This window comes from Gracilinanus agilis, chromosome 4, assembly GCF_016433145.1.
Source record: "Gracilinanus agilis isolate LMUSP501 chromosome 4, AgileGrace, whole genome shotgun sequence".
NCBI classification, from domain to species: domain Eukaryota; kingdom Metazoa; phylum Chordata; class Mammalia; order Didelphimorphia; family Didelphidae; genus Gracilinanus; species Gracilinanus agilis.
In genome coordinates this window covers 507045348-507070589 of record NC_058133.1, presented here as the reverse complement: position 1 = coordinate 507070589, position 25242 = coordinate 507045348, and the positions used below count along the sequence as shown (strand labels likewise).

The following is a 25242-nucleotide window of genomic DNA, read 5'->3' as shown; positions in this document are numbered from 1 at the left end:
ATTTTTCCATGGATACATGATTCATGTTCTTTCTACATCCATTGCTTTTAGAAGGATGCCCCTATAAACTCTGCTTTTATGTTTTTCCCATCTCCCCCTTCCTACAAACCAAACATCAAAAGCCAAACGATGTCTCCCTGCATCCTGCCTCTCTCCTCTCCAATCTATCCTCCATAAGGCTGCCAAACTGATGTCCTAAGGAACAAATCTGACCATTTCCCTATTCTGCTCCATAAGCTTCACTGGTTGCCTCAAGATAAAATATGATCAATGTAGCTGGGTGGCTTAATGGGTAGAGTGCCAGAGATGGGAAGTCCTGAGTTCAAATCTGACCTCAGATACTTCCTAGCTATGTGACCCCGGGCAAGTCACTTATCCCCTATTGCCTAGTCATTACTGCTCTTTTGCCTTAGAATTGAAACTAAATATTAATTCTAAGACAGAAGGTAAGGATTAAAAAAAACCCCAATCCCCTCAATTTTGCACTTAAAATTCCTTACATTCTGGCTCCAACCTCTTTTCCCAGACTGATAGTACATTACTTCTCCTCATAGACAACAAGGTTGTCCTTCCCCCCGCCCCATACCTTTGTCCCTCAGGTGTGGAATGCCCTCCTTCCTCACCTCCACCATCCTCTTGCAGCTTCATTTCAAGGATCATGTTTTACAAGAGGTCTTTTCTGATTCATCCAGTTGTTGACATGCCCAGACTCCAAAGTACTTTATTTTACACACACACACACACACACACACACACACACACACACACACACATATATATATAATCACTATCTGTTTACACAAGACATGGGAAGAGTACTGGACTGAGAGCCAGAGGACCTGTTTTTGAATCCTGACTCTGCCCTGTACAATCTTGGACAAATCACTCATAGTTTCCTCAACGTAAAATAGGGGTGTCAGGCTAGATGATCTTTGAAGTCCTTTCCAACATTGTCTATGAGTTTATGTTATTTCTGTCCAGTAGAATGGAAACTCCTCAAGGGCAGGAATTGCTTCAAGTTTTTGTCTTTGTGTCCTCAGGGCCTATGACACTGTTTACTTTTTGAAATTTTCTTTGGTTTAGATATCATCAGTCTAAAGAATCTCTAGTGATGCAGATTTGCAGTTTGTTTAATTTCTAGTCTTAATTTGGGGATGAGGGCAGGTACTGAGGTCCACTCTAATGGTTCATGGTTCAAATTTAGAGGAAGCTGGAATGCATGACCCCCCTGATGCCCCTGGGCATTAAAAGCATATTCATGCCTACTGTAATTTGTGCTGTGCTCTGGAGTACTTCAACTGGACATTTTGACAAAGTATTAGATCCTTCTGCCCAGTCCTTAGACCACATGACCTTAATTCATTCTCAAGCTCTGTTGGAGCTGGTAACAACTATTTACATAAGGGTTGCAAAATGTTCCTGGAATAAGATGCATTTTGAAATGAACCTTGATGGGGGGGGGGGAGCAATTGGATGGGAAGAGCTGGAGTGGAGTGGAGCATGACAGGTGAAGGGACCTGCATGAATTAAAGGCACATAGTTGGGAAAACAAGAATGCACTTGGAGAAGAGCAATGAGTCCAGTTATAGCTGTCATACAGGGTACAAAGAGAACAGTGAGAGAGGATGTGGGATTGTAGTGAAGAGTAGGAGGAAAAGTGTTCTAGAAATAGAGGAGTCAGGTCAATACTACTAGTGCTACTCGAATTGGCATGTCCAGTGGTTTCACCCTTTGGCTCTACTAAAGCTCCCCTTTTCCTGTCCATCATTCCCTATATAGACTGTTCTCCTCCATTAGAATGTAAGCTCTTTGAGGGCAGAGACTGTTTCATTTTTGTCTTTGCATCTCCAGCAGCCAGCCCAGTGAATGGCTAGTAGTACACAGAGTAGGAATTCACTAAATGTTTTTTTATTCATTCATTCCTTCATTCATTCCTTCCTTCCTTCCTTCCTTCATTCATATATACATTCATTCAAATACTGAATTACTGAACCATCTGCTAAGAGCTAGCCTTTTCCTCCACTCCATTCCTGCCCAGGGAACTGATGGGACACTCATAACTCCCTGGGAGCATGGAGGAGGTAATGATGAAGTAGCAAAGATTACTTAGATTGGAAACTTCAGAGTAAGTGTTGGATTTGTCAGTCTTGCCTTAACCATAGTCCTATCCCTCCTGAGAAGCATTTCCAATGTGGTATCGTGGATAGAGTTCTGAATTTGGTGTCAGGCAGACTTGAGTTCAAATTCTCCTTCAGATATTTACTAGACATGTGACCTTGGGCAAGATAGTTCAATTTTCTAAGCCTTAGTTTCCTCACCTGTAAAATGGCAAGGATAATACCACCTGTTGCTATTGCTAGCAATTATTATTATTATTATTTGCTCCTTTCCCTTCCCAGAGTCACCCGCAAGTTCTTGTCCTCTCATATATTTATGCTATTGTAATCAGTTTCATTTCCCAATATATCCCCCAACATGTTTGGTAACTTCCCCTCCTTGGATCTCAGTTTCTTCATCTATAAAAGGAGGAGGTTGTACGAGGTGACTTTTGAGGTCCTTTCCCCTCCCAGAGAGATATTCTTTATAAAGAAAAATAAAGAAGAAAGGGAAAAAAATAAAGCAAAACTATCCAGAAAATCAAATTGACATTAGATGTAGTGTTCCATGCCCAACCTCCATAGCCTACAATATTCCCAGGTGGTCTCCCATCCAAATACTAACCAGATCTGAACCCACTTAGCTTTTGAGGAGATTGGGCACATTCAGGTTGGTATGGTAAGCAGATGTACAAATTTCAAGACATCTCTATAAACTATTGTTCTTGACCTATGGTTGAACCTTCTGAGCCAAAGATGAACCTACTGTGTTCTCACCCCAATATCCTGATGTCATTGGTTCTCTTTGAGTACCAAGGAGAACAACAATGATGATGACCTCACCTCTACAAAGAAGAGAGGGGAGATGTCTTTTCATGGGGCAGCCTCTTAAGTGATCCATTCTCCCCTCTTCCTTCTTCATCTATGACTTCCAGGTTCATCTTCTTAAAGTTCAGTTCTAAGCACGTCTTCTTCAAAACCTTCCATGGCTCCCTGTTGCTTCCATAATAAAGTCTGACTTCTTTAGCTTAGCACTTGAGGTTCTCTACAGTCTGACCCAACCTCCATTTATGGTCTTGTCTCCTAAATAACCTTGCCACCATAGCACACTCACTACTCCCCAGAACATGCTTCAGCCTTTCCTATCACTTGGGCAGAGGATAGAACACTGGCTTTGGATCAGAGGAGCTGGGTTTAAATTCTACTCCAAATAATAGCTGTGGGATCATGAGCAAATAAGTTCCCTCCTTTGCTCTCTGGTTCTTCATCTATAAAAGGAGGAGGTTGTACTCAATAGCTTTTGAGGTCCCTTCCAGCTCTAAAACTAGGTTCCTCTCAGAGCCTCAGTTACTACTTTGGTAAAATTGGCATAAAATCTGTCCTACTTACCTCACCAAGTGGCTGTCAGAAAGATGCTATAAGAATAGGAGTTACTATCCACTCATACTTCTCCTCAATCCTAGAATGTCTTATACTGAATTACACATCAACCTCCCCTCAAACAACCAAACCCTCACCTTCTGTTTTAGAATCAATACTGCATATTGGCTTTAAGGCAGAAGAGTGGTAAGGGCTAGGCAATGGGGGTTAAGGGACTTGCTCAGGGTCACCCAGCTAAGAAGTGTCTGAGGCCAGATTTGAACCCAGGACTTCAGGCTATCAATCCACTGAGCCACCTAGCTGCCCCCAACCTTGCCTATTTTTTGAGACATAGCTCAAGTCTGTTCTTTCTCTTGAAGTTTCCCTTGACCATCTGACCAGAAGTGGGCTTTCATCCCTATGAATACTTGTTACCTTTCATTAGCTACCTGTTGTTGTTGTATTGTAGGGTTAAAAAAAAGCTGTATCTTTCTAATCTCTCCAAGTCAATTGTAAGCATCTAGAGAGCAGGCCAGGGACTGACTTTTGCACTTTTTGGTAATGTGGATGCCACGTGAGAGGCAAAGTTCTATCCGAGAAGGAGAAATGAATTTGGAGTCAATCAGCAGACATGAATGAACAAACGAAGAAGCAATGATGAAGGTCTCTGCTAAACTCTGGAGTTATGAAGAGAAAAAGCAAGATAATCCGGGCTCCCAAGGAACTCACACTGTAATTGGGGGAGACAACAGAAAAAAAAAATTGAGATATAGAGTGGATGGAAAATTCTAAAAGTGTGGCAGCAGGGTGGGTGCCAAGGCCCAGAGGCCCTTCGGTTCCTTGAGTAATTAAAGTGACTGTGAGGAGGGGTGGGTTGAGGAATGATTTCAGGGTCATATATCAAGGCATACCTGGCGAATATTCAGATATAGAGGTAGAGCAGATGGCAAGGCCTGGTAGCCTTCCACCTCATCAGAAGTGATGGGCTGCCACTGAGTTCAAACCCTGTGAACAGTCAAGTGGTGCCATGGGTTCCAATCTCATTTCTGCCACTTACTACCACAGCACCTCGTAGGTGGGAGGCACCTAGTGTTTTGTTGTTGTTTTTGTTCCTAAGCAGATCCAGGGAGTATCTAAGTCAAGGCTTAGAGTACTTCAAGCTTGGATTTTTGCCACAAGCTGGAGAGCTTGGGAGGCTAGAGATAAGGGTTGGGGCTGGTCTTTGAGGAGCCACGTCAGGGAAATACTAAGGCAACCACTCCTGACAAAGGCTCACAGCTCTCTAGGCATGGCCATGTGGGAGCCGTTGCCAGGGGAAAATCATCATGGTTCTATTTTGGGCTGAAAACCTTGCTGGGAGAAGAAATGGGTTGTAGATCAACTCCAGAATGTGTGTGAGGAACATCGCCCCGTTCAGGGCCAGAGTGAATCTTCTTAGATCTCCTCCTTTCTTTCCTTTCCTCGCCTTCTTCACTGAGAGAGCTCCTTTGAGAGGTCTCCTCGCAGAGACCTTAGCCTCTGTCTCCTTTAAGACACCCATTCCTCACCAGAATCTTGGAATGGATATTTGCACTCCTCCTGGTCTGTTCTTTTCTGTTCTGTCTCTATTTTTTTTTAGCATAATGTCTGGCACATACATGCTCGTTCCCTTCTCATCCATCCTACTTCTGGGGGATCATGGCATCACAGTTTCAGAGCTAAAAGGGACCTTGCAGGTCACAGTTCCACCTCATTTTGCAAAGCAGGGTACTGAGGCCCAGTATGGCTAAGTGGTAATATTCAGATAGGAAATTGCAGAGCTGGGATTCAAACCACAGGGCTTTAGGACCACAGATCCAGAGCAAGAAGGAACCTTAGGGGGCAGTTAGTTGGTTAGTTGAACTCCTTCCTTTTATAGATGAGGAGACCAAGGGTCAGAGAGATTAAGGGACTTCCTCATGGCTGCAAAACTAGTAGATAGTGAAGGTATGATTCAAATTTAGAGCCTGGAGAACCAAACACTCCAAATACAGATACATTTTCTTTGTTCTGCACTGAACCTAGTGCCACGATTGAAAGAATTTTACAAATCTTCTTTCAGCAAAAATTTCCAAAAAATGGCCTCAAATACTTATTAGGTTTAAGACCCTCAGCAAGTCACTTTGCCCTATTTGTCTCAGTTTCCTCATCTGTCAGATCAGCTAGAGAAGGAAATGGCAAGCCACTCCAGTATCTTGTTGTTATCCACTTCTCCTTTAGCTTCCCAGCCCCTGATACTGGGTTCATATTCTTTTGGGAAAGGGGGAGGGTTGAATCTAATCTTCCCTGACAACTTGATTATGGTAACTCATTCAATTCAATTCAATTCAATTCATCGTACCATAGCATGATAGATTTCAAGCTGGAAAGGAACTTAGAGGTCAGAGAGTTTAATCTCATTTTACAGATGAGCAAACGGAGACTCCTGGAGGTGAAAGGACTTGTCCAAGGTCTAACAGTTAATATATAACAGAGCTGGGATTTGAAATCTGATCTTCTGATTCCAAAAGCCATGAACTTTACCACATAATTAAAAAATAATTGATTAAGGGTTTGTTATATGCTTCATGGGGCAGTTAGGTGGCTGAGTGGATAGATTGCTGGGGCTAAAATCAGGAAGACTCATCTTCAAATGTGGCCTCAAATACTTATTAGGTGGGGGCAGCTGGGTAGCTCAGTGGATTGAGAGTCAGCCCTAGAGATGGGAGGTCCTGGGTTCAAAGCCAGCCTCAGACACTTCCCAGCTGTGTGATCCTGGGCAAGTCACTTGACCCCCATTGCCCATCCTTATCACTCTTCCACCAAGGAGCCAATACACAGAAGTTAAGGGTTAAAAAAATACTTATTAGGTGTAAGACCCTCAGCAAGTCACTTCACCCTATTTGCCTCAGTTTCCTCATCTGTCAGATCAGCTAGAGAAGGAAATGGTAAGCCACTCCAGTACCTTTGCCAAGAAAACCCCAAATGGGGTCACAAAGAGTCAGACATGACTGAAATGACTCAATTACAACAAAGTACTTGGCACCGAATTCTGGATATAAGGATCAAAAGGAAGCAGTTTCTTCCCTCACGGAGCTTACATTCCCTCATGGTGGGGGGTTCAACAGTGTAGAAACTATAAAATGTGAGCGCTTGACTGTGATCTCCCAAGTCCAGACATCATATTTTTTTGTGTCCGTTGGGTTTATAAGACTGGAATTCCTTGGGAGCGCTTGCTCCAGCTGCTTAAGCCAATTTCTTAGTCATAGCAGGCGGCTTTATGCTCCAGCTCAGCACTAGTGAAAAGAGACAAGGCAAGCACAATGGAATGATAGTCTCATAATTATTTTCCTCTTTTTGGTCCGCTTGTTCCTGAATCGGGATTTGGAGACTTCTTGGCGTATGGCATTGATTTCTTCATGCTTGACTTTGGAGGCAAGGATCCCCATTAATTACATCCACACATGGATGATGGATGAGACATGGATTAACTAGCATATGATTCTAATATGGAACAGCCAATGGGGGCGGGAAATGGAAGAGTTCTCTTCTCTTAGCAGTCAATGGTGTAGACTCCATGTCTTTGTGTATCTCACCCAGAGGATGAATGTGACTGCTTTGCTCCTTTGCCTAGAGTGCTGAACTAATGAGGTCAAAGTCACTAGCTTTGTGTGGGACCATTTGGTAGCTTCAATCCATTCCTCTGGCTCCTGACTGTACACACAGTCTTATAATTGCCTGCCATTGGCCAGGAGTGAGGATGGAAGAGAAAGCATAGAAGGGTCATACACGTAAGTTATTGCTATTGGAAAAATGACTCCTAGTAGAATGTAGCATCATAGAGTCCTGGAATGGATCTCAGAAGCTATCTTATCCACCCCCTTCACTTGATAAATGAGGAAGTTGAGACCCAGAAGGGTCATAGGATTACAGATCTAGAGCTAGATGGACTAGAGACCATCTAGTCCAATCTTCTTATTTTACAGCTAGGGAAACTGAGGTCCAAAGTGGCTAAGGACTTGTCCTAGGTCATACATGTTTTAGAGCCAGGATTTACACTCAAGTCCTTTGACAAGTTCAAACCCTCCACGCCCAAGTTGGACTTCATTTCAAAGGCTTCTTTTAACCCTCTTACAGAATGTAAACTCCTTGGAGCTGAGATTCCTTTTAGTTTTGCTAAATAAACACTTATTAATTGGGGTTATATGTGCCAGCACCTATCAGACATGCTCTCTTTGTCCAGCAAACTTGACTGAGATTGAGATAAACTCTAGAACTAAAAACATGTAGGGAATGAAGACTTGTGTGGTGTCTGGCCTGACCAGTCAGTGCTCCTGGATGAGGGTTAGACAGCTTCAACATTTCCAACCCAGAGGACAAATGAGAACCAGACAAAAGGAGGAGGCAGCTAGGGAGTAGTGGCAAGAAGGCTGGATTAGGAATCTGAGGTTCCAAGTTCAAGCTATGGTCTTGCCACTTCCTAGGTGTATGAGTTTGGGGCAGGTTGAGTAACCTTTATCAGCCTTAGTTTCCTTAATCAGATGATGAAGATAAGAATACCTCTTCTCAGGAGCAGAACCAGGGGAACCTTATACACAGAGATGGATACACTGTGGCACAATTGATTGTAATGGACTTCTCTACTAGTAGCAATGCAATGATCCAAAGCATTTCTGAGGGACTTATGAGAAAGAAACTCTCTCCACATCCAGAGAAAGAAATGTGGGAGTAGAAACATAGAAGAAAAACAACTGCTTGATCACATGGGTTGATGGGGATATGATTGGGGATTCAGACTCTAAATGATCACCCTAATGCAAATATCATTAATATGGAAATAGGTCTTGATCAATAACACAGTTTACGTAAAGCCCAGTGTAATTGCGCATTGGCTGTGGGAGAGGGGTGGGAGGAAGGGAGGCAAAGAACATGAATCATGGAACCATGGAGAAATTTTCATAATTAATCAATAAAATAAAAATAAATAAAAATATCTATTCTCTCTACCTTGTAAGGCCATTGAAAGAACCAGATGAGAAAAATCCATCAATTAACAAGCATTTATGAATTTCCTACTATTTGCTAGGCACCATGCCAGGTGACGGAGGGAAGAATATAGAAGATGAAGCAAGCCTTACTCCGAAAGAACTTTAGAGAACCACATATATAAGTATATATGGAACCACTATATAGAGAATACATGCAAACAATAATAACAAGGTAGTTTGAGAGGGAGGGGACCAGAGAGGATCAGAAAGGCTTCATGTAGCATCTTGAAGGAAGAGAAGGATTCTAGGAGGTGGAGATGAGGAGAGAAGTGCATTTTAGGTATGGGGAACAGAGAGTCAGCTAGGTAGCTCAACGGATAGAGAGCTAGGTGTGGAGATAGGAGGTCCTGGGTTCAACCTCAGACACCTCCTACCTGAGTGATCCTGGGAAATCATTTAACCTCATTTGCCTAGCCTTTACTGGTTTTCTACCTTGGAACCAATATTTAGTCTCAATTCTAAGACAGAAAGTAAGGGTTTTAAAAAAACTCCAAAAAACAATGAATTACCTAGCAACGGGGGATGGCCAGATCAGCCATGAAAAGTGCCCTCCTTGTCAAACTGCACTACTGTCATTTGTGAAGTTGGACTTGTCACTTGGAAGCAAGGCAAGACAAAGGAGCGTACAAAGCATTTGTTTTTACTTTGCTTATGGTCTTTCCTGGTTTTCTGGTTGATGGTGTGGGAGTTGGGGGGGCTAGCTCCCAGCTAAGGATGATTTGCAACCATGAGACTCACATTCAATGTTACTAGATGGAGGAGCTATTGAAACAGACCAAATCTTTTTAAAAAGAGGAGATGTCATCTGACTGGGGACCTATTGGCAATGACTCTCCAGATAGCAGTATCACGGGTAGTGGGATGGTGGTCCTTTTTTATTGTAATGACTCCACCAATGTTCTTCCTGTGGTGTATGAACTTAATGAAGTAGGCTTGGACCAGAATTTCTTGGTTGCCTTTACTCCCTTTTGTGTCTGTTCTTTCCTATTATTAGAGAAATGAATACCCTAAGATGGATATGTCCGTGCTTCTTAGGCAATCTAATGGACTCCAAAATGGGCATTGTGTCTTATCAGGTTGGAGTTGATTCACAGATGGAATGGTTGGTTGAAGCTGATGCTGGAATGGTTGACTATGAAAGTGGCTTAGCATGAAGTTCAGACAAGGTTTGGTTTGGGTCAGATTTAGTCCTAGGAAGCTTGGCTTCTGGTGAGTGGGGAGGTTGTGTCTTTTCCTCATAATTTTCTGCTTGCTAAGCCCTTATCAGTACCCCAGGATGATTTTAAATACAGTAGAGCATATTAGATAAAGGCTCACAACTCTAGGGATGCTCCAAAAGATGGGAACCAAAAGGGTACGCAATGTACAGATATGACTCAGGGATGGGACAGGTAATTTATTCCTACACACACACAAAGGCTCAACATGAAAAACTCAAGTACAAATTAACAGAAGAGGATTTGATAATTTAACAAAATATTGTTACACTTTTTGGGAAGGATGCTACTTAAGATTTATTAGAATGTAAAGTAATCTGTAATATTGGTGATTAGGCATTTTGTATTTCATCTCAATTTTGCATTTGATCCACTCCATACCATATCTCCATTGAAATGGGTGCCATAATAGAGAGAATGTCAAACTTGTAGTTAAGGAGACCTAAATTCAAATCTTGCCTCAGTCACTATTCCCAGCTCTGTGACTTGGGCAAATCATTTCATTTTCCTCAGCCTCAGTTTCTTTGTGTGTAAAATGGGCAAATCATTTCATTTTTCTCAGCCTCAGTTTCTTTGTGTGTAAAATGGGAATAATAATAGCACCTACCTTGTGAGGATCCAATGGGATAATTTGTGGGTAAAAATCTTTCTACATCCTAAGTTGGTTCCTCTAATATTGTAGCCATTTTAATTGGCTAAAAATATTTTTAATATAATTTTTATACATGTATACATTTTTGATGTTAACTTCTGTTCTCTACAGTGTGGCCTTCCTTTTGTGAGTTTAAGAATGATTTTTAATAAAGTTTAATGTGAAAATTTAATTTAAATAATAAAATAATAAAGTTTAGAGTGAATAAAGTTTAAGAACAATTTTTTGAACCACCATCCTTAATCCTCCAAACTACATGAATGAAGAACTCCCAAAATATAGAGTTGTAGCAGAAGAAATTAAAACCACGTGGGATTGGAATGTAGTACATATTGTCACTGTCATCCTATCTGGAATGAGAGTTGTTCCAAGGATGCTTTCAGTGAGCCAGGAAAGTCTGTATCCTGGTACTTGTATTCAGTTAAAAATAAGCAGTTATTTTATCTACCTGCACAATAATTAGTGGAACATTAAATATGAAAGAGTAATCTCTGAATAATGTCTTGCCCCAGGACCATCTCTATTTGAACTCCACTAGAAAAAAGATGAGAAGAATGAGATAAGCAGAGGACAATAGCTAACATTTATGTACCTTGTCCAGGCAGAGTCCACTAAAAATCTCTGTCCTATGTTATCTCTCTATATAATTTTGATTGGTCACTTCATCAGTGCCTATGGATTCAATGATCATGTCTATGCTACTGATTCTTATTTATTCAACTCTGACCTCTCTTTTGACCTCCATTTTCACATCTAATGGACATCTCAAAATGGATATTCAGTGGATTATTTTAGACTCAACATGTCCACTCCTGAACTCAGTCTCTTTCCCCTTACTCTATGTCCTCTTCCAAACTTCCCAGCATCCTCTCAGTCACCCAGGTGACTCCCGACCTAGGTGCCATCCATGACTCTTCACTCTCTCTCACCTCCCATATCCAATCTATTGTCAAGGATTGTTGACTCTACCTTTGTCATATCTCTGGTAGATGCCTCCTTCTCTCGACAACACTCTAGTGCAAGTCAACAAACATTTATTAAGTTATTATTATTGTGCCAAGGGCCAAGGATGAAAATATAAGCAAAGAAAAGATGATTTTGAATGAACTTACATTCTAATGGGGTTGGGAGGGCAACACACAAAAAGTAGGTGAAAGAGGGAAGGATGGAGAAAGTACCTCCCTGGGGTTATGCTGGAGAAAAGAGTCCAGATAGTAGAGTCCAGAAGGGAAGAGGGGACTTCAGGATAGGGCTGGGAACTGGGGGATTAGGAAGGAGAATGGATGTTGGAATATAATAAATTCTGTTTTGGGTATATCAAAAGGTCTAGTTGGCAGTTGGTAACCTGGGACTGGAATTTAGAGGAAAGTGACTAGGACTGGATATACACATCTGAGATGATAATTATGTTCATGGGAGCTGATTGGGTAACCAAGTGAGAGGGTATATTGATTAAAAATTAGGGGCCTACTTCAGAGCCATGGGGCAAATGCAGAATTACTGAGTGAGGCTGAGGGAGTCTCTGGTGTGATCCTCATTCCGACTCTGGTTTATCTTCTCAGCTGTCAAATTGATCTTTGTAAAGTGTAGGCCTCTGCTCCCATTTAACCAACTCCAGTGGCTCCTGTTGCCTTTGAGATCAAGTATAAAATCCTGTTTGGCTTTAGAGAGCCCTTTGCGGTCGCTTCCTATCTCTCTAGTCTTCTTATACCTTACTGCTTTCTCTGTATTCCTCTATCTAGTGACACTGATCTTGCTGTTCCTCCCATATGACACTGCCTCCTAAGTCTGTATTTTTTATGGCAGTTCCCCATGTTTGAAATTCTCTCCCTCTTCACCTCTGCCTCCAGGCTTCTTTCAAGTCTCAGCAAAAATCTCACTTTCGGCAAGAAGCCTTTCCTTGGCTGCCTTGATTTATGAGATTATCTCTCATTCAATAATTTTTCACTCATGTCCAGCTCATTATGACTCCATTTGGGGTTTTCTTAGCAAGGATACTGGGGTAGTTTGTCATTTTCTTCTCCAGCTCATTTTACAGATGAAGGAACCGAGGCAAATGGAGTTAAGTGCCCAGGGCCACACAGTTAGTAAATGTTTGAGGATGGATTTGAAGTCAGGAAGATGCATCTTCCTGTCTTAGGACCTGCCATTCTATCCACTGAGCTATCCCACCATGGGTCTAGTGACTGGCCCTCATTCCCCATTGGGAAAATTAATGAGTAATTAAGGTAAATTGTAATCAACAAATAGGCAACTGGGCAGCACAGTGTGTAAAGCACAGATCTGGAGTTAGGAAGACATTTTTTTTTTCCTGAGTTCAAATCTGGCCTCAGACACTTCCTAGCTGTGTGACCCTGGGCAAGTCAGTTCATACTGTTTGCCTTGGAAAATGAGTCAGAGAAGGAAATGTCAAACCACTGCAATATCTTTGCCAAGAAGACTCCCTTAATGGGGTTGTGAAGAGTCAGTCATAAGTGAACAATAAAATAATCATCATATAAGAGTTATCCTAGGAACTATGTGACAGATCTATTAAATAAACACCTCAGGTTGAACCAGGAGATTTTGCGAACCCATTTTTACATTAATTTAAAAAATTATTCTTTTACATCATTTTGTGGTTGTGGTGGTAGAGATCACCCGCCTGTCTCAAAGATAGTGTCATCCAAGAGAAAAGGGACACGAATGTCCTGTAGCGAATGAGGTAATTTCTTTCAGGGTGAGGAAATGATCTCATGCACTTTATATGGTGGGGGCACTTTTTGAGTTAAGGCAAATGGGTCATCATCTTGTATCTATAGTCTAAGGTTCTCCAGCATTGGAATCAAGGGCCTACTAAAGAAATTCTGCTCACTTATTCTCTTCAGGGGGAAGAGTCAGTCTGTTTTTGTCTTTCTCAGATCACAGAATTTTAGAGCTATGGGGAAAAGTTCACTGAAACTAAGCACTACCCTATATGGTGGCTCTGGGGAAGAATGGTTAGTGAATTCACTAGTCCCAGAATCTGGGGATGGGGTCTGGGAGGGGAATATAGACTTGAAGTTTCCCGTATATAACTGGGAGGGCAGATTGTATTTGGTGCCATCTTAGGTCAGTCATCTCCTGAAGAGGTAGTCAGAAGCTCCATGGAAAAAGGGAAGTTGACTTGATCAGAAACTGACCAGAACCCCTACTTCCTCAATGACTTTCATTGTCCAAAGAGGAGTACCCTCAATTGTTGATTTTTCCAGTCTCTCTGTCTCTGTCCCTCAGTCTCTTTCTCTCTCCCTCTCCCCTTCACCTCTCTGTTTCTGTCTCTCTCTTTTTCATCTTTCCTCTGTCTCTCTCTTTGTCTCTGTCTCTCTATCTCTTTCTCTCTCTCCCTCTCTCATTTCTCTGTCTTTCTCTTTTTCCTCTTTTTTCTCTCTCTCCCCTTCTCCTTTTCTCTGTCTCTCTCTTCTCTCTTCCTCTCTCTCTCTCTCTCTCTGACTCTGTGTCTATGTCTATGTCTATATTTATATTTACATATATATTTGAGAAGTATATTGACAAACTCGAGTATGTCAGACATGAACAAACACTATGGGGAGGGGACTGGAGAGAATGCTGTAGGACACATGGTTGAAGAAACTGGGGACATTTAACTTGAAAAGAGGCAACTTGAGGTTTGGGGTGGGACTGATAGGCTCAAATTCACCTTTGATGGAACTGGACTAAATGATCTTTGAGGTCCCTTCCTGCTCTCTATATGACCTGAGGCTCCTGTCACTTCCCAAGATGAACACTGGGAGGTTTTTGCCTTACGTTGAGTCAAAATCTGACTCTATGACTTTGTCCCCATTATTCCTAATTCTGTCCTCTGGGTCCAGCAAGAGCAAGTCTAAGCCTCTTTCACAGAATAGCCCTTCAAATACTTAAATATGTGCTCAATACATTCTTTTTTTCATTCATTTATTCAAAGAAAACTGTCCTGTTTTTATGTCTTCTCTTCTCAAGGCTAGGCATACCTGGTGCCTTCAGTTGTTCCTTCTAGGGCACGGCCTCCATCTCTCTTCAGGGTCTGGATATGTTCCAGATTCTTGTTGGTTTTGGGTCCCACAACCAGGCTACCAGACATGGCATTTGAAACCAAGGCTTTCTGACTTTGAGACCAAGTCTCCATCTGAGATACTGCACTGCCTCTCCTTGCAAGTAGCCTTCCTAAATGTGCTCCTTGCAATGGTCTTGATGTGGCCTAACCTGTGCAGATAGCAGTGGGATTGGCCCCTCCCATCTTTTGCCTATTGTATATTTTTTTAATGAATGAAGCCCATTAAGAAATTCAAGAGGGGGGCAGCTGGGTAGCTCAGTGGAGTGAGAGTCAGGCCTAGAGACAGGAGGTCCTAGGTTCAAACCCGGCCTCAGCCACTTCCCAGCTGTGTGACCCTGGGCAAGTCACTTGACCCCCATTGCCCACCCTTACCACTCTTCCACCTATGAGCCAATACACCGAAAGTACAAGGGTTTAAAAAAAAAAAAAGAAAAATTCAAGAGGTGACATGACTGCCTAGCAAGAGAGTTGGATTCACGGGTCGGGAGACCCAGTTTTGAGTTTCACCTCTGACATATACTGGCTGGCTGTGTGACTCTGGGCAAGTCAACCAATGCTCCTAGCAACTCTGTTTGAAGAAGGTGTCAATTTATACTGATAGAGGGAGTTTCTCTGCTATCTGAAAATTCTCCCTAGCCATGAAATCAGTGGTCCAGTTCCTTTCCCTATCCCTTGGCCCAAGTGACTGCTGAGGGGCCTTCCAATGCCAATACCAGGCCGACATCCCCTCGAGTTGCCATTAGTCAATAAGGAGGGTTATTCGAAGGTTATCTTACCTTGGATGCAGTTTTTCAGCCTCTTACGGTCAATGATTGTCCTTCTCTGGGTAGTCAATGGATGCTGATTCCCAGAGAGGGATGATTTGTTCTTGTTCTCTCCCCAGATGTTGCTTCCTCCATAGATGCTGGGAATATTGAGGATGGCAATGCTCTCCAGGAGGGTGTCAGCGAGGTTCAGGTGAATGCCGTCGCACTGTGGGGCAGGCAGACCGATAGTCAAGGGGAGGCTGCTTTGGGACATTCAGGATTAAAGACATGTATGGATTAGGAGATCGTGTTGCGTGCATTCATGCACAGTCACTCAGACGTGGAAGGTGGGCCCTGGGGATTCAGACAAATTTTCAGAGACTCATGGCCATGTTGACTGAGGCAATGCCATGCTATGCCATAAGGAACACTAACCTAGGAGTCAAGAGACCTCAGTTACCGCCCCCCCCCAAATTCTGACAGTTACTAGCCACATGATGGAGGTGGCTAGGTGGGACAAATGGATAGAGCTCCTGAAGTCAGGAAGACTCTTCTTCATGAGTTTAAATTCAGCCCTAAACATTTATGAGTCGAGTGACCCTGGGCAAGTCACTTATCCCTCATTGCCTAGCCTTATTATTCTTCTTTAGTATTGATTTTAAGACAAAAAGCAAAGGTTTTAAAAAAAAAGTCATTAACATGTGCTCTCTTGACATTATAGGATATAGAAAATATAGGATAATTGTGGCACACACAGGCTGCCCTTGGAGTACAAGATGGAAGTTCTAATCTCAGCTCAGCCACTTACTACCTGTCTGACCTTGGGCAAGTCACTTCCCTTCTCCACTTCAGCTTCCTCATCTGTAAAATGAAAAGACTGATCTGTCCCAGGCTGCTTCCCGTGTTGATATCATGTCATTCTTCAGTTCAAATTTCAATTTGACAAACTGTTTTTTTTAAAGAATATAAACTCGGGGGCAGCTGGGTAGCTCAGTTGATTGAGAGCCAGGCCTAGAGACGGGAGGTCCTAGGTTCAAATCCTGCCTCAGACACTTCCCAGCTGTGTGACCCTGGGCAAGTCACTTGACCCCCATTGCCCACCCTTACCACTCTTCCACCTATAAGTCAATACACAGAAGTTAAGGGTTTAAAATAAAAAAAAATTATAAAAAAAAGAATATAAACTCATTCATAACCTTTTAGGAAGAATGATGATGGAACAAGCAGTCTTGTTTCCTATAGCAGAGAGAAATAGAGAAAGAGCAAGACACTTTGGCAGGAGATCTACCCAATGGCCGGCACACAGTAGGTGATGAACAAATGTTTATTGCCCAGCCGAGGGCATTCAAGAATGAAAATGGAAGGAGAGCAAACAGAGGGAAATTGGAAAAGATCTGTCAGGATTTTTTTTTATTTTTTTATTTTTTAAACCCTTAACTTCTGTGTATTGGCTCCTTGGTGGAAGAGTGGTAAGGGTGGGCAATGGGGGTCAAGTGACTTGCTCAGGGTCACACAGTTGGGAAGTGTCTGAGGCCAGATTTGAACCCAGGACCTCCCGTCTCTAGGCCTGACTCTCCATCCACTGAGCTACCCAGCTGCCCCTAGATCTGCCAGGATTTTAATAACAGACTTTTCATCGTCACATTGGAGCCGTCAGCCCCTCTGGGACTCTTAATGTCACCATCCCGGAAATGCTGACAGAAGGAGAATAAAGGGCACCCAAGAGAACGAAAAAGAGGAAGAGTGACAGATTCAACCAAGGATATCTAGTGGAGATCAGTGATGAGTAGGAACCAATTGCCAGGATGCTGAGAGATCCAAAAGATGGATTTGGGGAAGGGAAGGAGAGAAGGCGCATTAAGGGTTAAAGACAGCACAAGACATAATCATAGGATCTGAGGACCATAGGTTCCGAGCTGGCAGGAATCTTAAAGGTTGGATCCTTTATGTCATAAATGAGGAAACTGAGGCACAGGCGAGTTAAGCGACTTGCCTAGGGCCACATGATTAGTAGTGTCTGAGGTCTCCTTGCCATTTATTCATAGTGCCATGAGACCTTCATTAGCACCAAGAGGGGAAGAAGGATGGATGAATGATCAAGGGTTAATTAAAGGCTTTTCCCTGTGCAAAGAAAAGAGTTAAGAGGAATCTTGTGCTGGATCCCTCTCAGTGCCATTTGCCAAAGTATGGAGCTGCCACCATTCCCAAGCCAGCCCAGATCCAGGCTCCTCTGCGATTTGCAGCCACTTGAATTTTCTCCAGCATCTGAGTGTGTTTCAAGCCTTAGGAAAACCCTGTTCTCTGCTGACTGCATGTGAGGGAAGAGAATGGAGGCGGGAGCAGGGCCTGCAGGAGCAAGGGAGAGCAAGGGGACGGCTCCCTGGTGTTTTCCTGAACTCAATTCTTCCTTGTTCCATTACATCACCTAGTTCTCCCTGCCCCATCCTGGGGCCCAGGCTTGAGGCGGCAGCATGTGGAGGGAGGGCGCAGGGGAGGGGATGGAGGCTGGCTCCCTTCCCAAGCCCGGAACAGCTCAGGAATGTGTGCTATGAGGAGGCCCAGAGAGCTCTGCCTCCCCCTGCACACACTCGGTGGGCAAGCAGGCAGCTGTCTGGGGCACTCAGCATTCATCTCCGTTACAAGGACAGCTCCTCCTGTTCTGCTTTCGTTCCTCCCTGCCAAGGATAAAGGGTTTGTTTTGTTGTGGGCTTGGTTGGTGTATAGGTAACCAGGATCCAGGACGAGAGGGGCCAGAGCAAATGGCTGTGAAAGGCCAGTGCATGCTCAGAAGGCTTGGGCAGGGTCTGGGAATGGCCTCTGGTCCCTCTCTCTGGAGCTCCAAGGTTCCCTTCACCTTGAAAGGTCTGTCGTTCTAGAGATCGGCAAGCAAATAGCCCAAAGGACATAGAAAAGAAAAGTTCAGATGGGGAACAAGCAGGGAGATTTTATTACACTCCACTCCTCCCTCGGACTGGCCATGACCAGATCACGGAAGTTTCATATTCTATCCTTCAATTGGCATTCTTCGTATGCGGCGATCGATAGCTCATCAACACTTAAGTAACTATTAAACGCCAGCTTTGGGGATCCAAAGACAAAAGCGTTTGCTGACCAGAATTAAATGAAGAAGAAGAAGAAGAAGAAGAAGAAGAAGAGGAAGAGGAAGAGGAAGAGGAAGAGGAAGAGGAAGAGGAAGAGGAAGAGGAAGAGGAAGAGGAAGAAGAAGAAGAAGAAGAAGAAGAAGAAGAAGAAGAAGAAGAAGAAATCTATCGAACCAGGAAGAATGATAAAATCATTTCCATCAGGGGTTTCTTCTTGCCATTTCCTACCCGCCATGGAGGGTGGGAGATGGTGACAGTTGTGGAGGGTGGCCTGGAGGGAACCCAGGACCTTTCTGTGGCTCATGGCACACCAGTACACATTTTCTCCAATTCTCTGCTGTTGATGACCTGAAAAAGATGGCTGTTCTGAACTCCTTTGGGACATCTTTCTCCAACTATCCCATTTTTAAAGGTCTCCAGAGAAAGAGATTCTACAACTTTCTGGGATGACCTATTTCGGTATTTAGCCTTCTTTTTGGTCAGGAAATGATTTCTGCTGTCTGATCTTTTGCCCCAAGACGGTTCAGCAATCTGACTTCTCTCCTAGCTCTCTCCAGAAACCCTTGGGTAGAATATTTATCCTTATTAAATTCATCTTGTTAGATTCAGCCCATCATTCTAACCTGTCAAGATATTTTGGGATCCTGCATCTATCTTCCAGTGGGTTAGCTATCCTTCCCACTTCCATATTATCTGCAAATTCGTTTTTTTTTTTTTGGTGAAGCGCCAAATAATTATTTTAATGTTGATGGATTGTGAATATGTGATAATTCCTATAGGTGATAGAGTAGGACATACAAGCAGAGTATACAAACAGCTTAAAATATGTTTAAAATTCCCAACAGCCAAATAGAAAATATGATGTTTTCCAAAAGACACATTACACTTACTTTTTTTGTTTTTAAAAACCTTTACCTTCTATCTTAGAATCAATACTAAATATTGGTTCCAAGGCAGAAGAATGGTAAGGGCTGAGCAATGAGGGCTAGGTGACTTGCCCAGGGTCACACAGCTAAGAAGTGTCTGAGGCCAGATTTGAACCCAGAGCCTGGTTCTCCATCCCCTAAGCTACCTACCTGCATCCAGCCACTTCCTTTTTAAATTAAAAAAATTTAAAAAATTTTCCATGGATAATAATTCTTATTGTCTTTCTACACTTTTTCCTCCCCACCTGGTGTTGATTAACAATTCCACTAGATTATACATGTATTATCACTTGATACTTTTTCCATATTATTCATTTTTGTAACCTTTTAAATTAATTAAAGTATTTTATTAATATAACCTCTATATAAATATAATAAAAATGGATAAAAATAAAATAAAATATAATATAATTAAATTAAAAAGAGTAATCTTTTAAAACCAGCCATTATATTTTTAAATTAAAAAATTTTTTTTCCATGGTTACATAATTCTTATTGTCTCCATCCCCTCTTCCAGAGTTGATAAGCAATTCCTCTGGGTTATACATGTATTATTGCTTGATATTTTTTCTATATTATTCATTTTTGTAATCTTTTAAATTAAATTAATTTAAATTAATTACATTATTTTAATATAATCTCTCTGTATAATATAATAAAAATAGATAAATTAAACTAAACTAAATTAAATTAAAAAGAGTAATTTTAAAAAACCCAAACCCCTAATCTTATATCCAAATAAACAAGAGGTAAATCATATGTTTTCCTTCTGAGTTTCTACTCCCACAGTTCTTTCTTCAGAGGTAGAGAGTGATCTTTCTCCTAAGTCCTTCAGGATTGTTCTTGATCTTTGCATTGCTATTATTAGCAACATTGATTACATTTGATCATGCCACAGTGTATCAGTCTCTGTGTATAATGTTCTCCTGGTTCTGCTCATTTCACTCCACATCAGTTCGTGGAGGTCTTTTCAGTTTTTATAGAAATTGCTCAATAGTATTTCCATCACCATCAAAAACCATAATTTGTTCAGCCATTCTCCAATCGAGGGACACTCCCTCAGTTTCCAATTTTTTGCCATCACAAAAAGTGCAGCTATGAATATTTTTGTTCAAATCTTTCCCATTTAAAAAAAATCTCTTTGGACTACAAACCTAGTGGATCTAAAGACGTACCCAGTCACTTAAAAAAAATCCTTACTTTCTTTCTTAGTAACAACCCTAAAACAGAAAGGCAAGGGCTAAAGAAAGAAATGACTGACCCACACACACAGCTAGGAAGTGTCTGAGGTCATATTTGAACCCAGGTCTCCCCGACTCCAGGCTTGGTGCTCTATCCACTGTGCCATCTAGTTGCCCCAATTCAGCTACTTCTAAAAGCTTTACTCTCATGTCTTGCACACTCTCCATTTTGTCCATTACAGTATGATGAGAAACTTTGTCAAATGCTTTGCTGAAATTTGAATAGATGTTTATAGTATTTTCCTGATCTAGGGGTCTAGTAACTAATAATAGGAAATAAGATTGGCTGAAAATGACCTGTTCTTGATCAAGCCATGCAAGGACTTCGTGATCACTGCTTTCCTTTCTAAGGACTTATAAACCATCCTTTTAATCATATGCTCTAGAAGGGGCAGCTCAGAATACAATGAATACATTTTATAGGTTAAAAACAATCTTGGCAAAACCAACATTTAGAAAGACAACATGATCTGTGTCTACAGAAATTAACTTGGAATAAGTGTGATTTAGATGCTGATTTTTTTTTCTTTGAAACACTTACCTTTCGTCTTAGAATTTCTTAGAATGTACTGAGCATTGGTTTCAAGGCAGAAGAGTGGTAAAGGCTAGACAATTGGAATTAAGTGATTTGATCAGGAGCATAGAGCTAGGAAGAGATTAAGGCCACATTTGAACCTAGAATCTCCTGTCTCCAACCCTGGCTCTCTATCTACTGATCCAACTATCAGCTCCTTATATAATGAATTAAAGAATTAAAGGAAAAAATAAGGAAATTAATAAAAAAACAGCACTCTCAAAGAAGAAATTAGAAAGACAATGGAATCAATTGTTTAAAACAAATTACAGGAATCTTCCTAAAGCAGTGGATACTGAAAATAGATTGGCATATTTGGAATAAAAAAACAACAACTAAAAGATGATGAAATAAAACAGAACACAACACAACACAACAACCTTTACTTGCTGTTTCAGAATCAATACTAAGCATTGTTTCCAAGGTGGAAGAGTGGTAAGGGCTAGGCAACTGGGGTTAAGTGGACCAGGGGAAAATAGCTAGGAAGTATCTGAGGTCAAATGTGGACTCAGGACCTCCATCTCTAGGCCTGGCTTTCTATCCACTGAGCTCCCTTGCTGCCCCAAGATGGTAAAATTTGATTAACATCTGAGATCTCTAGAAACTAAAGCCATTGGCATTGAAAACAGAACTCAGTGATACATTCATAGAAAGCTTGGCAAGCCAGAAAAAAATGAGGTAAAAAACAAAATAATAATAATGGTGATAATAATATCATATTAATATATTAACATCTAATAGAACCTTGTTCTGGGAATAAGACTCTATAGATTAAGGCATTTTATACCTGTGAGAAAGAAGGATTTGAGGAGAATCTATATTCTCCCCAAATTTGGGGATTCTCCCCTATTTTTGGGGAGAATTATATACTTAACTGGGTTGGGCAAAAGAAGAATATAAAAAAATTTACAATATAAATTGAATCAAGAATTATGGGCTTAGGATAGATGGTAGAGTGGGGATTGGGGTGTATCTGTATAAGATGGCTGAGACCAAATTATTTCAAGCAAAATTGATTGAAGCAACATGGAGTTATTTTTTTCAAGTCATATAGCAATTTGAAGAAGGAAATAAATTTAGTCATTATAACCTTGAATGGCAATGGGATAATTTATTCGAATTGAAATGAATCATTTATTAACCTGTGGAGATATCCAGACAGTCAGGGACAACCCTAGTGGGTGTCTTCATCTTCGCACTGGTTAAATTTTGAATAATTTACATCCCCAGTGAACTATAAGCACTTTGAGAATAGGAAATGTTCTTTTTGTCTTTGAATCTCCAGAACAATTTTTCTTCAGTTCCTTATTTACCTACATCTAGGACTGGCTATGATGTGTGAATCTATTGGCTTCTTTATAATCTCTGATGGTGAAAATGATTTATCATAAAAAATATTTGCAGATCATTTGCAGATCATCTGTTTGTTGACCCTCTTCCATCCGTAAATTCTCCAAGGATGACTTTGTTTCATTTGTAATACTAATATTGTACTAGTGTCTTCCTCCCTTCTTCCTTCCTTTCTCCCTTCCTTCCTCCCTCCCTTCCTTCTTTCCTTCATCTCTGAAGTTTATCAAGAATTGAAGTGGAAAAGATACATTGTAGGTTCCATTTGGTTCCAATGAATTAGAATCAAAGAATGATGGAGACTTTGAACTGTGTTCAGTTCTAGATAGTCCCTTCAGTGATACTGCCAAAGTGGAGATGGTCCAGAGGAAGGTGGATGTCCAGGGGTGATGGTGGATGTGAAAACCATTTCCTATGAGAATAGGTCCAAGAAGCTGAGGCTATTTAGCCATAAGACAAGGCGAAGGCGTTGGGGGGGATGGTTTCAAGTGTTTGAATAATTTTAAAATGTATAAAACACAGAGGAAACCACTTCTATTGAAATTTGGTGATAAAAATATTTTTAAAAAGTTCTAACTTCATGGACCCTAGATTAAGAGCTCTTGCATTACAGGGGGGCATGGGACATTAAGAGGTTAAGTCAATCTTTTGTGGTCCAGAGAGGCAGGACAACTTACCCAAGTCTTTCTGACTCAGAAGTTGACTGGATCCACTCTACCAGTTTGACATGCAGATAGAATCAGATCCCTGCTGACTGTCTATTGACTCAGAAAAGTGCAAATTAGCATCCATCTTTTATTGTATTTTTATTTACTTTACGAAATTACATTTTTAACCTGATTTGAATCACTTGGGAATGTTGAGGGTTTGGGGTGTGTGTGTGTGTGTGTGTGTGTGTGTGTGTGTGTGTGTAAAACACATATATAGCAGCTACATGATGCAGTAGATAGAATCCTGAGCCTCAAGTCTGGAAAAACTCATCTTTGTGAGTTCAAATCTAGCCTCACATACTAGCTGTGTGACCCTGGGTGAGTCACTTAACCCTTTTTGCCTCAGTTCCTCATCTGGAAAATGAGCTGGAGAAGGAAATCACAAACCACTCTACTATCTCTACCAAGAAAACTCCAAAAAAAGGTCACAAAGAATTGGACATGACTGAAACAACTGAACAATCACAATGATTAAAAAATATTTGTATACAAAAATCCATATAGAAAATGCCTAAATCCAAATATCTATATCATGCTGAATTTAGAATTTTTTTTTAAATAGGGATTCTACCTGACTCCTGGCTTAGGCTCATTCCGCCCCTTTGTCCTATTGATTTTGTGCCACTGAGGGGCAATGACATTTGGAATGGGGTTTAGATAAGTGGAATTCTAGCTTGTGTCTGAGGATCCCAGGAATGTGGCATATATGGCCCCTACATGTGTCCTGAGGCAGAGCTTCCAATGGAGAGAGTATGTTTTTTCCTCTTTTACCATTTTCTATGCCAGAGCCAGGGCAGCTCAATGGTGCCTTTGAAAGAGGACAGCTGGCAGGGGTGTTGCCAGGAGGTTGGACCCAGAACACTGTGCTGATTGGGGGGAAGAAAAAAGGGGGGTTCCATTCATTTCTAAAGGGGGGCTCCATTAGTTTCCAAGGTGGGGGGGATTCCATTCATTTCCAAGGGAGAGGAGCTCCAAAACAAAACTGCTGTTTCTCCATATTCTTGGCTCTTGCCTTGGAGCTGGATGAAGGGCAAAGCTATGACATCTTCCCTTTTCCCCTATTCTCCCTCCCCAATTTAAAGTCCTGGCAGGCTAACCCTTCTTTGCTCAGGAGGAAGAGTAAATATACCTCAGGGGACGTCTGGGCAGCTCATGTTGAAAAAGGGAAACTTTTCATTTAGAGAGAAGGAGTTGCCTGTCTCCAAGACGACTGCCAGAGAGGAAGTTCAGAGGCAGGGAGTGGAGTGGATAGAGGTGGATTTGAGTTAGGATAGCTTGATTTCTAATCCTGCCTTGGACACTCACTACATAACCCTGGTAGATTGCTTTGACCTTCTAGGCTTTGGTTTCTTCATCTGTAAAATGAGGTTGGATTTGACAGTCTCTAATCACTTCTGTAGCTAAATCTCTCATACGATGATCCTCCTTTGCCATTGATTAGCTGTATGATCCTAGGTAATTTGCTTAAGAGTTCTGTGCCTCAGTTTCCCCACCTATACAATGATGAGGGTAGGGTTGGACCAGACAGCTTTGAGGGTCCCTTTGAGCTCTCAGCCTAAACTTCTGGTGTAAGAGAGCCTAGGAGTCTGTCTTGGTTGCTTCACTACACAGCCCCTTCCAATGATCTCACAGAAGAGGGACCGACGCTCCCCCTGTGCACATGTGCCCCCTCACTCAAGTGTGGGAAAGATGTGGGAGAGGCCTGGCATTTCCTGGCTCTGGATCAGTAAGCCTGGACTCTCCTCCACTTTCAAAGATCTTAGCAACAATTCATGTGGGCATGGAAGCCGCTGTCTGGCCAGACTCAGGGCTCTGGAAACTGTGGAATAATTCAGTGATGCCCAAGACCCACTGGGGAATTGGGAGCAGAATCGACTAAGAGGATACCAGGCATCCCGTCTATGCTTGGCGGTTCCTGGGGCAATGTGGATCCCTTAACGCTGAAGGCTTCCATTGGGGGAGAGATGGCAGAGTGCTAAGCTGTTTCTGTTGACAGTGATGAGGAGAGCCCCCTTTGATATGCTCACGACCCCCAAAGAAGGCATCCCAGCTCACTCCATGAACAAGCCATAGATTTGAGGAAGTATGTGGAAATGAAGGAATTGTGCGGCGATTTCTGGGTTCCAGATTCCTAGGCTTGGAACCGGAAGTGACCAGGG

At 41.9% G+C, this 25242-nt stretch overlaps 1 protein-coding gene across 1 annotated transcript in view; it reads right to left on the bottom strand.

Moving 5' to 3' along the window:
* Positions 1-25242, bottom strand: part of DGKG (diacylglycerol kinase gamma) — a 250772-nt gene that overhangs the window by 27034 nt on the left and 198496 nt on the right. Inside the window, 1 exon segment of the mRNA XM_044675638.1 lies at positions 15215-15410. Within this exon segment, the coding sequence (XP_044531573.1) occupies positions 15215-15410 (196 nt within the window).